The following is a 16,511-nucleotide window of genomic DNA, read 5'->3' as shown; positions in this document are numbered from 1 at the left end:
TTTCATATGCAGCCCACCTCAACTTTGGCTGGCTCACATTTGAAATTCTAGATCAAAAAAACTGCTGATACACCAGGCGAACAGAAATGATTAGCAGGCAACTGCATCAGAATTAAAAAAATATTGTTGCATACTTTCAGGGGCTGACTTTTGGCGCCAGTGCTGCCAATTCAGAATTGCTTACACTTTAAGTAGTGATGCTCAGCACATGACGGAAAAGTGCTGCCCATAATATTTAAGACTTATCGACAAGAACGCTGCATTTCGATTACGCGCAATAATTTCAAATATTTATTTGAATTGTCTTAAAAAAGACAAACAATATGAGCAACGATAAAATTACATAAAATATTATTTTTTTAAAGAACATTGAATTTCCTTTACAAATTATAAATCAAAACTACTTGGCCAATACGTTGTACGTCATTTGAAATACAAACTGCCTCTCACAAAATTAATTTGGCATTCGATCCGTTGCAACAATACCTTCCAATTATGAGCTTTTTGTTTTTTTGTTGTACAAATATATTGCTTAATAAAATATAAATACCATATGCTTAAATATTTGATATGATTATATTAATATATATGTTTGTATATGATAATGCGTTATTCATAATTATTGCTAATTCCTCTGCGGGTCGAGGATGCAAAAAGGTAACACGAATTTCGAATTCACAATTGCTATACAATCATCAACAGCACAATTTGTTATTAAAAGGAAGAGGTACTTATGTTTAGATATGTGCATGAAAAATGAATATGCATATGAATAAATGGTACCAATTGAATACGAAACATTTACAAAAGTTGGGACCAGTTATTTTGTTATGTTGAACAATGGGTTGTAAAGAGCCCTAAGGATAAAATTACAAAGTTTACTATCGATTGAGCACAAAATACGTTATAGACATGAAAGCAGCGCTGTCGGAATCTAAACAAGATGTACGATTTTACAATAGAATAAAGAAGAGGACTGCATTGAATAAAAATATTAATCAAACACTATACAAACTAAAAGATCTAGATATGAAATCAATTACGCTAGCGCATCATCATTTGATGAGGCAGAACGTAAGAGTCGTAGTAACTGACTCTGGCACACAACGTTTACTTTAATTCTGGACTCGAGCTGGGTGATGCTGTCGATGCTGCATCCAGATTGGTATTGTCAAAGCTCTCATGCTGCGGCTCTGGTTCCGTTGGCGGTTCCGGCTTTTTTTGTAGCAGCACTGTCATGTTCTTAACGTTGCTGGGCTTCTCTTCGTCATGGTTGATGTTCAGCTGAGTGTCGTTCATTCGATGATAGTGTGGCTTCTGCGAAGTACTTGGCCGAGAATAGTCCAAGTGATCATACTCATCTAAGTACAAAAATAAGTCAATTAGTTTTAAATTTATATTGAATACATATTATATGGTGAGGGACAACTTATGAAAATTATTACAAAAACTGACAGCACGGCACACTGATTATTGCTTACCTCCCAAAAACAATATTTTGCTATAAATTTTCACTTTATGTTAGCAAATGTATGTGTGCATTGTAAATGAGGAAGCCATGTAGTTGTTAGTCGCATTAATTTATATCGGAAATCATAAAACTTACCGGGATCTTTGTAGCCTTCCTTCTGTTTAATTTCATCGTAGACATGCTCCTCCTTTAATGAATCGCCAATGGCATTATACACATTTGGATTGGTTAGATCGGCATTCAAGTTTTTGTTGAGCAACTCATGATTATAATTAATTGAATAGCTGCCCACTGTAAAAATAAAGTTTAAAATGATGACATCTACTTTGAAATATAATGAACACACCTCTGCTGCTGGCATTAGAGTCATCACCGTAGTCGGCAGTCAGTGAACCATTCTGGTTAAAATTGTTCATCTTGGGTCGCAAATGGCTCGGTAACAAACTCGTCTCGGGATGCATGCCATACACCGGATTGTCAAAGTTATGATTCGCTGGTGGCCAGCCGCCACCATTTGTTTCATGCGTGTAGTGAACGTGAGCAATCTCTGTTTTCAGATTGGATACACGACGGCGGTAGTACAGAAACACGGCGCAGATTATAGCCATAAAGATGGTCAATAGCACTAAGCTCAGGGCAACGCCAGCATTGCTTGCTAAACGAAGAAAAAATTAATTAATTTATTGGGTGTAAGACAATATTTTAGTGGAGTGTCACTTACATTCTTGTACGGATTCAGCAACGCGTTGCGACGCAATCAACTCATCACAATTCTCGCCAGTGTAACCCCTACGACAGACGCAACCCTGCGCCGCATGGCACTGGAAATTGGATGAGGGACAGTCGCAAGAGTGCATGCAATAGTCACCATAAAGACCTTCGGGACAAATCGAGCCGCAATTGTCACCCATCCAGCCTGGCAAACAAATACAGTGACCATCGTTCTTGCGGCAGCTGCGATGATTTTGGCAACGACAATGTTGACTGCAGCCAGCGCCATAGGTGTCCTGGGGACAGGACTGATTGCAATTGGCTCCTGTCCAGCCGGGCAGACAGGTGCACTGGCCATTTTCAGGATTGCACTCGCCCTGGTGTTCACAGTTACACTTTAGTTTGCAACTGGGACCGTAGAGACCCTGCGGACAGGCGTGTTCACAGGTGAGACCCAAGTAGCCGGGGCGACAAACGACTTCACCGGTAATATGATCACATGTGGTATTGCCTATAAAAATTGATAAGAATACATATTTTTGATGAAGAATCTTCAATTTCTGACTTACCGTGCGTACTTTTCTGGCAGCGTTCCTTGCATTCCAACCCATAAAAGCCGTCGGGGCATGGCTCGGCGCAGTCGACGCCGGTCCAGCCGGGTGCACAGATGCAGTTACCCGTATCGGAGTCACAGGATGAATTGTTCAGGCATCTGCAAACTTGATCACAATTTTCACCATAGTAACCGCTCGAACAGTTCGTTTCGCAGTTAACGCCTTTGGGTGCGGGACACAAAACGGGAAAATAAACACACATCGAGTGCAAAACAAAAGACACAAATTAACTATAAGAAATGTTAACAAACAAAATGTGCGAACATGAATTAATGAAAAATAAAAGTGTAATTATGAGTTATGAGAGTATTTGTGTGTTTTAAGAGCGAAAGTTGAATAGATCAAGAAAGAGAATAGTGATTAGATTGAATAGATTGCATGCAAATTTATGGAGATTTAGCATTGCTATGTGCTTGTGATTATTAAAGACAGTGGAAATTGGAAATTGGATTATAACACGTGCACTTAAATTGCAGAGTAGAATCTGTTTTAGGACTCTATACTACAGAGAGAGAGAGAGATTAAGAGGAAAATAAGATGAGAGAAGAATAGAATACTTGAAGTAATTTTGTTTGTTGGGTCTTTTCATGACAATAGAAGATATGCGATCAGAAAGCAAGTTCAGAGAAAGAATGTCTAAGAGTTTTAAGGTGAGAAAGAGACGCAGAAGCTTTTAGAGAAAATTTGATCACATTTATATGAAAATGCGAAAAGCATGGAATTGATTTAGGGAAATTTAAATTGAATTTTAATAAAATGATTTTATGAGGCGCAAATTAAAAGTGAAAAATGTCGATTGAGAGGCAAGCGCGAGTGTATGAAGAAGTGTGTGAGTGCATAGTTGGGTATCTGAGTAACAGCAGCAGATGAGTGGAGTCTCTTAAAGGTTTGTTTAACCGCCCAGAGTCGTACCTCGCCAACCCTGCTTGCATAGGCAACGGCCGGTGGAAGCCTCGCAAGCGATTGTGTTGGACGTATCGCATTGGCACCTGAAAGCACAGTCGATTCCAAAGAGGAAAGTGTCGCACTTCTGCTGACAGTGGTCGCCCATCCAACCAGGAGCACAGGTGCAGCTACCATTAATAGGATTGCAGGAGGCATTGTTTTGGCACTGGCAACTACTGCGACACCCATCGCCAAAATGATTGAGATCACAGGGTCTATCGCATTTGTTGTTGCGCCAACCTGGCGCACATAGACATTGGCCTGTCTCTGGAGCGCACTTGGCACCATTCTGACAATCGCATTTAAAGGCACAATCCTGACCATAGCTCCCCGTCGGACAGCTTTCTTCGCAGCGTTGTCCAGTAAAGCCGGGAGCACACAAGCAAGTGCCATCCACAGGCGAGCAGTTGGCTCCATTGCGGCAATCGCAGTTCTGCTCACAGTTCAGACCATATTTGAGGAAGGCGCAAGGACGCGTGCACTGATCGCTGCTCCAGCCGATGCTGCACTGGCAACGTCCTGTCTCCGGGTGACATAGATCCGTGTGCTCCATCTCGCATTCGCAAGTTTTGTTACAGTTTATTCCATACTTGTCAATATCACAAATGCGACGTTCACAGCGCTCTCCCTCCCAGCCTGGCGCACAGATGCATTTGCCAGTCCGGCTGCAGGCGGCATCGTTCTCGCAGTTGCATTTTTCAGAGCAGTTACGTCCATAGGTATTCAGAGGACACTCGTCCATGCACACTTCGCCCATGTAGCCGGGCGGACACTCGCAACGTCCAGTGATGTGATGACAAGGTGCATCGTTCAAGCAGTGACAGTGTAGTTCACAGTTGAGTCCATGACTCCCAGTTGGACACTTGTTGGCGCAGACATCGCCCGTCCAGCCAATGGTACATTCACAGGCGCCATTTTGCGGATCACAGTGTCCATCGTTCTGGCATCGACAATCCTCCTCACATTTGGCGCCATGCTTGCCATCGGGACAAGGCATATCGCATCTGATGAAGGCGTATGTATTAAAAGAGCAGTTTCAGGGAATTGTGCAAATCGGAGAATCATTGCTCCACTTACAGGGGACCCATAAAACCGGGTGCACACGAACATTTGCCAGAGATGTGATCGCAGCTTCCGCCGTTCTCACAGCGGCATACCTCGGCACACTGCTCCCCATATCGTTGAGGCGGACATAACTCATCGCATCTGGTTCCCGTGTAACCCTTGGCGCACTCGCACTTGCCGCTGTAAGGCTCGCATGTTGCACCATTTAGACAATCGCACTTCAGTTGACAGTCGATGCCATAGAGGCCAGGCGAGCAATCTGCCGAAGAGTTGTGTTCACATTAAGATTATCAGCCTGCATATCGGTTATATGTGGCAACATTTTTACAACAATTAGGACTATTCATTTTTAAATTATTTTAATTATAAAGAAAGTGCACTCTCTAAAGACCATGACTATTACTTTGAACATTTATTGAAATCCAAACAAAGTCCCCATATTAAAATGGAACATTTTAAAACGTTCGGAATATAGTACGTTAATCGTATTCTTGGTTGTCTAATTAATTGTAAAATTCTAAATAATGGAGATCGTTTCACGTATTATTTTAAGCCTTTTTCTATTCTATTAAAAATCTTCTGATGCCAATAATTAGTTCAAATGTTTTTTTTTTAATTATCTAAGACATTTTTTGTGTGCACAATTTGAGCTGTAGGAAATTGTCTATGGGGAAATACTATATTGTTGCTTATAACCGATATGTGCTGCAGTTATTTACAGACTAGACGAACACACATTATAAAAACATATTTGCAGCTGCCGAGATTAAGGGGTGTTGCAGGAAGTGGAGACGTGGTTAGTCGACATTTAGAATTAGCCAAAGAGCGCGTTGTTCAGTGTGCTAGCCCAAGCTGGTTAGAAGAGTAGGGTGCGAGCCACAGTGGGGTTTAATATAGACGTCAGTTTATATAAGTGTATATGTATATGTGAGTATGTGTTGGTGGTGGAGTGTAGAGAACATAATTAGTAAATTTAAAAACTACACACTACAAGACAAGAGATTAGTTAAAAACAAAAGCATATAAAAAAAACATATAAATTAAAAAAAACAAATGTGCCAACCGAGAAAGCTTCTTCGAATATCCGAAGTTCTGATACTCTTGCAGAGCAATACATAACATGAATAATTTGTATTTATTCGTTAATCCCTAACATTTAACTTGGTCTCACTCTTGCCTTTCTTCATTAACATAGTGTAAAATACACATATTTACATTTGCCTCATGAATCTAGCTTAGTTATCACTTTCATGTATGTTCAATATAAGGTACAGTATTACAGGACTACACGATTTTTCTAAATTTTGGTAATAATTCAATTTTACAGTTTGTACTCTCTTCTTATGGTTTGCTAGAATGAACTAATGTCCAATAACTACATTAACATTCTACAGATATGTAGTTTCGCCTATAGTAGAAGTACCTACATATGTACAGCTAATGGTACTTTTCTAAATTTCTCTTTGAATATTCTACTAAGAGTTTAACATTAAATTACATTATTAGATGACAATAGAAATTAAGTATTATTGATGATCAAATATAATACTGCCGTTGCTCAATTCTACGTTTATCTTGAGAAGCAGTTATTTGTATCTCAACTCTGCAAGAGTAGCGCACACTTTGTGCAATTGCGGTAGTTGCCAGTTGAGCCAAGTCCACGCACCCAAGGTATTTCAGTATAGTTTTTTTCAAACAAACACGGGAAAAAGACAAATCTCTTAAAGGGACATCGACTACTACGTATTTGTATAATAAAATGAAACGAACTTATATTGCAGACAGGTCCTCCATAGCCTTCTGTGCACTTGCACTTCTCTGGAGCTACACATTCACCATGTTGGCAGGGCTGACTACAATGAGGAACACACTGGTTACCCTGGCGTACGTATCCATCTAAAAGAGGGAAATTTTGGTTAGAGAATGTATTTCTTTTTTTCTGGAAATGGAAGGGAACGCTTACCACAACAGTCACGCACTATGCGAGCTTTGGTTAAAGTCTGAGTTTTGTTCACCACACGATGTTTTATGCGGTAGGTGGGACAGCTAGGCGGAATATTGAGGCACCACGTGGAACCACGCTCCTGGAATGACTGGAGTTCAGTAATGACCACCTCCACATTGTAGCTGCAAAGTACACATTTTCCAGATTATTTTCGTTAAGGATGAAATATTTAGTCTAACTACTTACTTTTCGCGTTTTTTGCAGACATTGAGTCCCTCCGGTTCATCAATGCTTTGATCAATGATCTCGGTGTGCACCATCATCAGCAATAGTTGCAATGCAAGTAGTTGCAATGCAAGCTTCAAGCTGAGCCGCGACATTTCGCAGTTGTGCATTATTGGCAGTGTTATCCAATATATTCTGTTATTCAGTGTCGTATCAGGAACACAACTCAACACATTACTTTAAAATGAGTCGCCGATGCAACTGCAATCAAGCTGTATGGGTGGTGTATATAGATTAAGCTTGTTCCTGGGATTGACTCAGAGCTCGTATAATCACGCAATCAAACAGTCAGCAATGGAACAAAAGAGGCAACAACTGCAAATGAAGACATGAGATCAGCATTAAAATCTAATAGGGGTTATGTATTAAGTGGTATAGTAAGAGTACTTTTTATAGGGAAATAACTGTATACATTGGTTTTTATAAAACGCAAGCTTAGCATAAGAGTGATCAAGAATTTGTTAAAAACGCTAGTGAAAAAACATGTTCACATACATATAAACAAGCCAAGGACACGAATTAAAAGTGGCTTTTAAAGAAACTTAGACATAAAAAAGATTAACTAGCTGTTGAACATAAAATCAACTAAAGACATTTAATAATTAAAATGAAATGAAATATTCAGCATATAAGTTGAAAAAGTCATTCAGGATTTACGGACTAGCGGAAAATCGGCTATTATACAAACATTTTGCTAATGTAACTAACGATTTTGGAAGTAAGATAACTTAGTAACTAACTAATTGACTAAGATTCTTAAGATCTGATTGTTGCACAGTATAAGTGTGATCGACATAAGGTTATTTTTGCCTTAATGAAAAATTTGCCTCTTCTAGGGATTAGAGTAGGCCTACAATTTAAGTGAGCATAGATCAACAAAAAATTCATTTAATACGTCATATATCAGAGCGTAGCAAAATTTACACACAGTCGAATCTTCGTATCTTAAAACGAATCGTAATAAACAAAAGGTAATTGCAGATTACAGATTGGGAAAGCAAATGCGGTAAGTTTATCATCTGCCAACTTTAAGTGTTCAATGTGATCTAATAGGGATGCAATCTGTAACAGATAATGCAGAAACAACGATCACCGTACACAGGAGGGGGCGTCTTCAATGTGCAACAGCACAAATCATCAAAGTATGGAAGGAATGATGGTCTCAATGGAATGCCATTTTTGGTGCAGTTGGCTCAGCAGTCTCAGCGCAGCAATGCGGGGGCTGTGGGGCATGAGCGGGGACTACGCAGTGGCACGCCCCGCAGCTATGACACCGACGATAGCTTCCACACTAGTAATAACTATAGCGGCTGCAACAATAACCTTAACAACAATCCAAGCAATGTTAACTACTTTAGCAAGAACAACATCTACGAGGGGGATATGCCCAACTTGACACTTGGATCATGCTATAACAATGCTATGCCCAGTGATGAGTATTCGCACATGGATCGAGTGGATCAGTTGGATCCATTGGGCTCTTATAGATCCATGGAACACCAAAACGATGCAATACTTCATAGTCATGGCAACCATCAAAGCGATACGGACTCGGAGACCGAGTATCGTCAACACAGGAAGGACTTTGGCCCGAAGTGCACCGCCCGCAAATATTGGGTTCATGTCTTTGATTTCGTCAAGTCAAAGATGACGCTACAACGACAGGAGCGCATGGAGCTGGAGCTGCAACTTTGCCGTGCGCACTCTATCTATAGCCATGTGCTCCTGATGCTGCAGCTGCTCAGAATCGTCTTAGCCGGTGTGATGGTGAACGGCGTATCCATGGGCATACGTTTCACCCAGGTGAGCTATCGCTTGTGGAGCACCAAGTTCATGCTGCGTAGCTTGGTGCGTCAGTTCCTGTGGCGCATGGCCAACGCAAAAGTCAACGACGTATTGCTGTTTTTTGGGTATTCTGCTCATCACACCCTGGCTGTTTTTTATTAGCCTTATTGGCTTTATTGTAGCTACTCTTTTTCATACCAAGACTTGTCTAAACTCGCTGTATCGCCATCTGCGTCAACAAAAAGGCTAAATATTTTGAAACGCGACGTTAGCCAAACTAACTTACACACTTACATAGCAGAGAGAGAGAGAGAGAGAGAGAGAAAGAGAGAGAGAGAGAAAAAGATAGAAAGAGAGATAAGCAGCATACTCCACTTTCAAATTCCAAAAGTATCCATTAACGAGACTTGTACAATGTTTCTTACAGTGATCTCTTAACCTTGACCAATACCAAAAACAAAAACTTGCACTCTATACATAAGCATTTTACTTTGCGGCAATAAAATATAAAAAAAAAAAATAAGTTTACGTATAATTCAAATATTTCAATACAAAAGTGAAATCGCTTAATGATTTTGAACAGAATATCAAAATTGGTAACACTATTCCTTTAAGTTAAAGTTTATGTTTACCTTTTAGTTTAGTCAAATAATTTACAAGAAGTATTACATGAATTCATAATTTAAATGAATATGAATTGGTCATAGAGTAAACAATCGAAATATTCAAAATTTTATAAAATATAAGTTACCGCAAATTGTAAGAATCTGCAGTAAGTAATGCAATAAGTAATGCTTTATGAGGACATTACTAGTATTTTGTATATGCTCAAATATATATCAGATGGAAAAGCAATAGAATTCTATTATTGTGCCGTAATATATGTTAGAGTTCACACGCAGAAATTGCAAATAGAAAAAAGGAACGCAACCATAATTAAATAGTTCGTTATATTAAACTATTTTGTTTTATAATAAAAATGCAGAGCAACAAAAGCATTTCCGTTGCTCATCAGTCGCCACAGTATGGATAGCGATCTCCACGCTCAACTGCGTTCATTTCACTTTCAATTGCACTGCACTTTAAACCCCACATAGCATTCGAGTATGTGTATGTGTATTCTGTATAATATTCTGCGTACTCGAGTCACTGTCATAAGCTATACAGCGCGCCTGTTTTGCGATGCGTCATTTATTTATTATAAATTTCAGCAAAATAAAAATTGCTTTATGCTAATTGGGATTCACGCTCAAGTTTATAGTAATAACAAATCAAAAGAGGAAGCTGAAGAGGAAGAGAGAACTGAGAAAAAAAAGCTATTTCAAAGCAAAGCTTCTTTAGTTTCGGTACGAGTTTCAAGGTAATAGTTGAGATAAGCTTAAAGGGCACCGAGGGTCTCAGTTTACCTACTAAAAAAGTACTTTATACAAAATTTGAAATAAGACGCGTGTCAATTATGTCAAGAGTAGATGTGAAATAACCCAAGTGAAGTCCAGTGATCAGGATACAAACGATCAAATGGCAATAGGTTGCACAACATTGACGGAGAAGTTTTACAAAGAAAATGTAATACATGAAATAAATATAATATCATATGTCGTCCTCATTTGTACAGATATATTTAAACACGCACTGCATACATTTAAGGTAAACAACAACAGAACGCTTTTAAAACTGGAAATACTCTAATTCTTGTAGAATTCACATTGTTCACCATTTGAAAAATACCTGTCATCATTTTGGCTTCGTGACCAAACGACAATTGCCAGTAATGATAGATTAGTATATCTAGATTTAATAATTAAATATAATTACAGATTTGTATTCAAGTATATAGTGGCACGTGAATCGTAATCGCGTGACAATACGAAATTTCCTACCAAAACTATGTATATCATTTTATATCAATGTGTAGAACATGTATCCACACTGAAAAAAGACCAATTTCTAAAATCAAGAACATACTCGTATGTCTTGTGTTCTTAAAATAGAACCACTTTTAGAAAAAAATTTTAAAACCAAGAACATTAGTCTGAAAAATGCTAAATTCTCCAAATACGACCAAAAATACTAGATTTAGGTTATAAAATTCTATAATCCATCGAAATTTTTATAAAGTTTTTGTCTAGCTTTCAGTGCTTTCGGTCAAAACTCAGTTAGTCGAGGTGTTGCGAACTATTCTTTATTGCATTCTAAGAAAGGATGACCAGGATTCAAATACTGCGCGAAATAATGAACATTGCCTTCTTGAAAAACTGCAATTGCGCTAATAAAATAATAAAATAGTAAAAAACAAAACAAAAATCTTATAAGATTTGTTTATTAATAAGAGCCAAAGTTCTTAGTACTAAGAACAAAACCCTTATTTTTAACATTTTTGTTAAGTGTAGGAGGTGAAAACTGAAGAAATGGATGCCAGGCCATTAGCTTAAATTACGTGCTTTGTTTAATTCAATTGCCATAGCCTTGACCACGGTCAGGAGCTGAAAAATGTTGTTCAAACTAACGGTTATTCTTACAATAAAAATAAATAAAATCAGAAAGGCTCGACAAGAAACACAATTACAACTATTAGATTAGCTTATCTGTCTTTCTCTTCCAATCTACAACTCTTTACAGATAAGGCTGCTCCTTCGCGTTATGACTGATAACACGCTGTCGATAAGACGCCCTGCCGAGTGACTAATAATATGTCTACACAAGAAGCAGACACATCTATATATGTACATATAAATATATACATATATGTATATATTACATTTTTCCATATAATAATATAAACGCACAGATTTCAGACGGTCATGCAGATACTTTATGCCGGCTAAATGAATCATTGCATCTAAAGAGCACCAATCGCTATAAATGTATTTATTTAGAGTTCAAATAGGAAACATTTTTCCAAACATTCATTACATTTTACCAGCTCCAATCAATTTAAACGGACGAGAAACTGTCATGTTTACTGCAATGCCAATCTTATTATCTGTGCAATTATGATTAGATATTCATACTATTGCAAATATTTATAACATAATATTACAGGAATTCTTATGCATTGCCTGGATTGTGTTTATTTGGAGTCGCTTTTCTGATCTGCATTATGCACTTATGTACATACATTCAAGTCTGTCTGTAGTATACACATTTTTGTATTTACAATTTGTTAATGAACTAAATGAAAATGACTCGTATGAGTCATGCGGGGCAAGCGCTGGAAGGAAATAGAGAGAGAGAGAGAGAGAGAGATAGATAGAGAGCAGAAAACTAGCCGGCATCTTAGGCTATTTGCGGTTGTGTCTGTATCTGTATACGAGCATGTTGTTGTATTTACATCTATTGCTCATATGCCCATTGTGATTTGTATTCAATGGAAAGTTGTATCGATGCCAGTTTAGTCATTCATTCAGCAATCGAACATCTGGTCTTGTGCCTCAATTACTAGGCATTGCTTCCATTCACGAGGGCTAATTTTAATAATTAATATATTTCATAAGCTAACGCTTATCCAGATTTGCGGTTTGTCATATGGCAAACGTGCAGTTGGAAAGTGGGTACTTTCTGCTTATTTCAACTCATTGATCAAATATGTATATATATGTATGTATATATATGTAATATTCGATCGATAGCGCACCGAATATTACTTGTCAATCTCTTGTTGAGTACTTGTCTAAACAGCCTGAATCACTTCGTAGATCAAATAACTAACTGTTTTTTAGTTGACCTAATTAACAAATATATAATTTGCAACCAGACGGAACATATATCACAATTTTCTGAGAGCTCTAGATGTCCTCACAATGCACACAGAATGTGATTAGCTCCGTATCTTCAGATGTTTTTCTGGACTTTTTTATATATGTATGTATGTATGTATATACATTCATCGCTAACGCTGCTATCAGCGTGGGTGGCTAGCTTCAAGTGTACATATCTTCATGTGTAGTCTACATAAATGATATTCAATCGCATTAAATGGCGCAGTTGAGAGCCACTGAACAAAGGAAGTTGAGCTGAGACATGACTTTTTGTCGAGCTGCTTTTAATAACTAAACGGAACATAAGTCACAGTTTGGATCAGTTCCAATCACTGTTTTGATTTCATTTGAAATTCCTGAATCGGGAAACAGCGTAAGTTAACAATAATTATACGAGCAGCAGTAAGAAATAATAAATAATTGAAAGGAAAATAAACATTTCTCCTTAAAGGGGATTTTGCACTGGAAAATAAACATAAAAAACAATATGAAAGAATTTTGCAAGATGACCAGCAATTAAATTGATGCAGCAATAATTTGTTAATTCAAAAGTTGGAGATTAAATTCTGCAGTGGAAGCAGTGCCTTGAATAACTTTTAATTTAATGAGCTGCTGCTCTTAATTTACTTAAGTTGTTTTGTTTTTTGCGTGTAGAAGAACAAAGAATGGAAGAGTTCTGAAACAAATTGAATATGTATGTAACTATACTAAAAGCAAGATTTTGTAAAGTCGGACAAACAGCAAAACAGACAATATTATTACTACATTTGGTATATATTGTTAATTAGTTCATGTTCTCGATTTTAAAATGAACATATTTCACTTAATATCAAGTCTTATCTATTATGAGTAGAAGCTTTCAAGCCACAGCGATTGAAATAAATTATATGTAATTATCTTGTATTAGGTAGTCATTTGTGTACGTTCAAAACATTTAGAGAGCTCATTCCGGCAATGTGTGACAAATAAAACGTGCACGTACTCAAATAGTCCAAAGTTTTAAGTCCTATACAACATACAGACTATATTCGCAAACGTCAGTTCAATGCAGAAATGTAAAATGATATCAAAGTGGTGGGCTGATTCGGTTTTCTGATTTGCCTCGTCAGCAGACACCTTAGAAGGTGTATGATGGAGTCCCACATGTTGTGTAATCAAGCAGAAGTTTCAACAGTTTGCATACCCACTTTTTTCCAGAGAATGCAATTGCTTTAAGGCTAACTGCCAAATGAAAGAAACAAAGAGTGGAAGAGCGACAACAATGCCAGTAAAATGCCATGTACTACGGCAACAAGAAAAATAAAGGTTCTCATAATGAGACAGAAACAGGTTCACCTCGACGCACCTTCCTTGTTTGCACTGGGCTTTTTCATCATTCCTGACTGACATTGACGTTATTTGGTGAGCATCACGTAGTGGAAAACATTTCCCAAACCCAATCCAAGGGAATCAAGAATTGTTGTTCTGCCGCACCCTCTAAAGTGCATTATGCTGAGTAATTACATTCTGTGGCCAACTCCCTTTAACTGAGCTCGTGTATTAAGGTGCCTCTTTCCGCAACGCTTAGAGTTTGTTGTACTTTGTTTTAAGCTGATTAATTGGCACCTTCAAATGCAATGAGAACAAGGAATTTAGTTTCACATGAGTAGTAGTAAATTGTTGTCGCCAGAAATTGATTTGAGCGGCACTGGTAATCTTTTCGGGTAATCCCCAATATTTACGAATACTATAATCAGCGTAAGAATGTTGACACAGCTGTGCATTTAATAAGATGCAATACCGGCTTAACAAATTGTTGACTGAATTTAAAAAGTAAATTGCCAGCAAATGAGAATAAATCTTGCACTCACATGACTAGTAAATACTATAATACATTCTTGTCTGCCAATTCAATTAGACGCGACTGTAGCAGCAAAAAAAGAAAAAGCAACTGTTAATAATGCGAAGCTAAGCTACATAATCCAAGCCAGCTACCCCCGTCGATCACCCTGTGCAAGCAAGCAATATCTTTTAGTAGTATGTACATATGTATGTACATACATATGTACGCTAAATACGTGAATTTGAGGAGAACTTAATGCACGCTTGCTGACTTAAAGAAAAATAAACGGGATATGTGTGAGTTATGAGTGTCTGTTTACCATGTGGCTAGAAGAGCGAGCTTCGTTTTTCTGCTGAACAGGCAGACATTCAGTAAATTACATACACACAAATATCTATCTCACTGTTGTTGTTAATCAACGAACGGGATGCGGGCAACACAATTGTTTTGATTGACAAAGAGCATGAGCGAGAGAGAGCATAACAAAATGAGTGGAAAATATTTGCAAATATGTTGGCCTCACAATTTAATCCATGAATTGAGCTGCTTTTGCTGCTTTCTTTCAACGAAAGAACACCTTAAAACGATGATAAATAATAAGCGAATAAGGGAATGAGACAAACCGCAAAAGCCAAAACAGGTTTTACTGTCTTTTTTAACACGCTCAAAATACTTAAGAACGCTAATTGACACGCACACAAACACACGAGCTAGCGTACAACGATGAGACACACTCGAAAGCCCAAAGCTAACTGGAACTTTCGTAATGCAGAGACAAAAACAACAACTGATTTAACAATCACAAAAACAACTTATTTCGAAAACAATGGCACATATTTCTTTACGCCATTTGCTATTTTCGTCCGGAGAAATGCAATCGTTTTCATAGTTTACCTTTTGTATTTGTGTTTCCAACAATTTAGTTAGTTTACTCGTTCTCACATAAAAAAAACTCAGATGGAATATGCTCAATATACACTCAAAATGCACTGCATTTCTTTCACTTGCTTTCTTTGCAATAACTACTTCATTTATTCACACTTTTACAATTAAACTTGTTTGGCACCAAATTATAACACTCCGTATTATATGTGTATATATATTCGCGCGATATTAAAACGCAAAACACTTTAACGAAACGCACTCAAAACGATTTATGTACGCAGCAATTTTAATAATTTTTCGTTTGAAGCTGCTTACCGACACACACACAGCCATCCATACTCGAACGCTGTAAGAGAGGAACTGTTTGCTTACCAAACAATGCATGCTCAGCGAGCGGTGAAGGTGGAGGAACTCGATGGCTCTATCGATGCATCGATGCTTTTAGAGCATCGATTTATTTAGGTGTCTGTTATTGACATTTCTCGTAGCCGCACCTTAGGTTAAATAAATTTATTATTTATAAGGTTTTATTAATTTTGAGACTTTATTTCTAAACAATAAACAGTTATATTTCCAGGGGTGTGACCTTACATGTCGTGGGATATACCAAAATACGCAAACCCTGAGAGTTGCCACCTGGTGAAAAATACCGCTGAAACAAAACTTATTTCATGATGAAAAATCAGGCTTGGCCACATTGCTACATAACAGCAGCGGCGTGCTATAGCTAACAGCTTTGGGAAGTAAGTCATTTTTTGTGTGCATGGTGTATTAAGCAGCTGCAATGCCCTGTTTTTACAGCATTAATAACTGGGAGTTCTCCGTTTTTTTATAATATACATATTTGAAATGTTACATTTGCCTCATGTAAAAATCCATAGCAAAGACTGGTTTTTTCAAATTTTTAAAAATCTTTCTGCTTAAAGTTTTCTATTATTTATGTCGCTCACTTATTTATTATTTGGTGGTTAAAGTTTGTTTACATTCTGCGCAGCATTTTTACATCGGAGCGGCTACACTAAAAACTTACCGTTGCCCATATTTTGCTATTTCCGCGACTCGATCAAATGTGAAAAAACTGAGTGGCTGTGGAAATGGGACATTATTCGAAGTATGGTGAGACCATATTGAGCGCAATATTCATATGTGGTGTAAATGTATGAAAAATACCAAAACCGCTTTCACAATCTGAATTTGAAAATATCAATGTATACGATGTTTTCAC

The 16,511-nt window shown here is 37.7% G+C and overlaps 2 protein-coding genes across 6 annotated transcripts; one reads left to right on the top strand and one right to left on the bottom strand.

Moving 5' to 3' along the window:
- Positions 1 to 501: 501 nt before the first annotated feature.
- On the bottom strand, positions 502 to 15,648 carry LOC132794084 (protein draper). Of its 5 annotated transcripts, XM_060804324.1 has the most exons (12): positions 15,296 to 15,646; positions 6,998 to 7,351; positions 6,770 to 6,933; positions 6,577 to 6,702; positions 4,819 to 5,065; positions 3,709 to 4,745; positions 2,752 to 2,958; positions 2,193 to 2,693; positions 1,818 to 2,126; positions 1,607 to 1,762; positions 1,482 to 1,514; positions 502 to 1,361 (listed from the first exon to the last, which is right to left on the bottom strand). In XM_060804324.1, exons 2-12 carry the CDS (start codon positions 7,144 to 7,146, stop codon positions 1,111 to 1,113), a joined length of 3,180 nt encoding a protein of 1,059 aa, XP_060660307.1. In that variant the 5' UTR covers positions 7,147 to 7,351; positions 15,296 to 15,646; the 3' UTR covers positions 502 to 1,110. The 5 variants fall into 5 exon arrangements, with proteins under 5 accessions (XP_060660307.1, XP_060660308.1, XP_060660309.1 ...); XM_060804325.1 differs by lacking the exon at positions 1,482 to 1,514 and having other exon boundaries at positions 15,296 to 15,645; XM_060804326.1 differs by lacking the exons at positions 3,709 to 4,745; positions 4,819 to 5,065 and having other exon boundaries at positions 15,296 to 15,645.
- LOC132794087 (uncharacterized) lies at positions 7,894 to 9,157 on the top strand. The gene is given in 3 exon segments (XM_060804332.1): positions 7,894 to 8,042; positions 8,108 to 8,938; positions 8,940 to 9,157. Coding segments are annotated over 2 exon segments (960 nt in total). The 5' UTR covers positions 7,894 to 8,042; positions 8,108 to 8,110; the 3' UTR covers positions 9,072 to 9,157.
- Positions 15,649 to 16,511: the final 863 nt, after the last annotated feature.

The sequence above is a fragment of the Drosophila nasuta genome, chromosome 3 (assembly GCF_023558535.2).
Source record: "Drosophila nasuta strain 15112-1781.00 chromosome 3, ASM2355853v1, whole genome shotgun sequence".
NCBI lineage: Eukaryota > Metazoa > Arthropoda > Insecta > Diptera > Drosophilidae > Drosophila > Drosophila nasuta.
The sequence above is the reverse complement of the archived record's forward strand: the minus strand, read 5'-3'. Positions and strand labels throughout refer to the sequence as shown.

Coding starts and splice junctions, on each gene's coding strand:
- LOC132794084 (XM_060804324.1), bottom strand. CDS start 7,146: ATGCACAACTGCGAAATGTCGCGGCTCAGCTTGAAGCTTGCATTGCAA. Junction 6,934..6,997: donor GTCTGCAAAAAACGCGAAAA/GTAAGTAGTTAG, acceptor TGTACTTTGCAG/CTACAATGTGGAGGTGGTCA. Junction 5,066..6,576: donor AGGACCTGTCTGCAATATAA/GTTCGTTTCATT, acceptor ACTCTTCGGCAG/ATTGCTCGCCTGGCCTCTAT.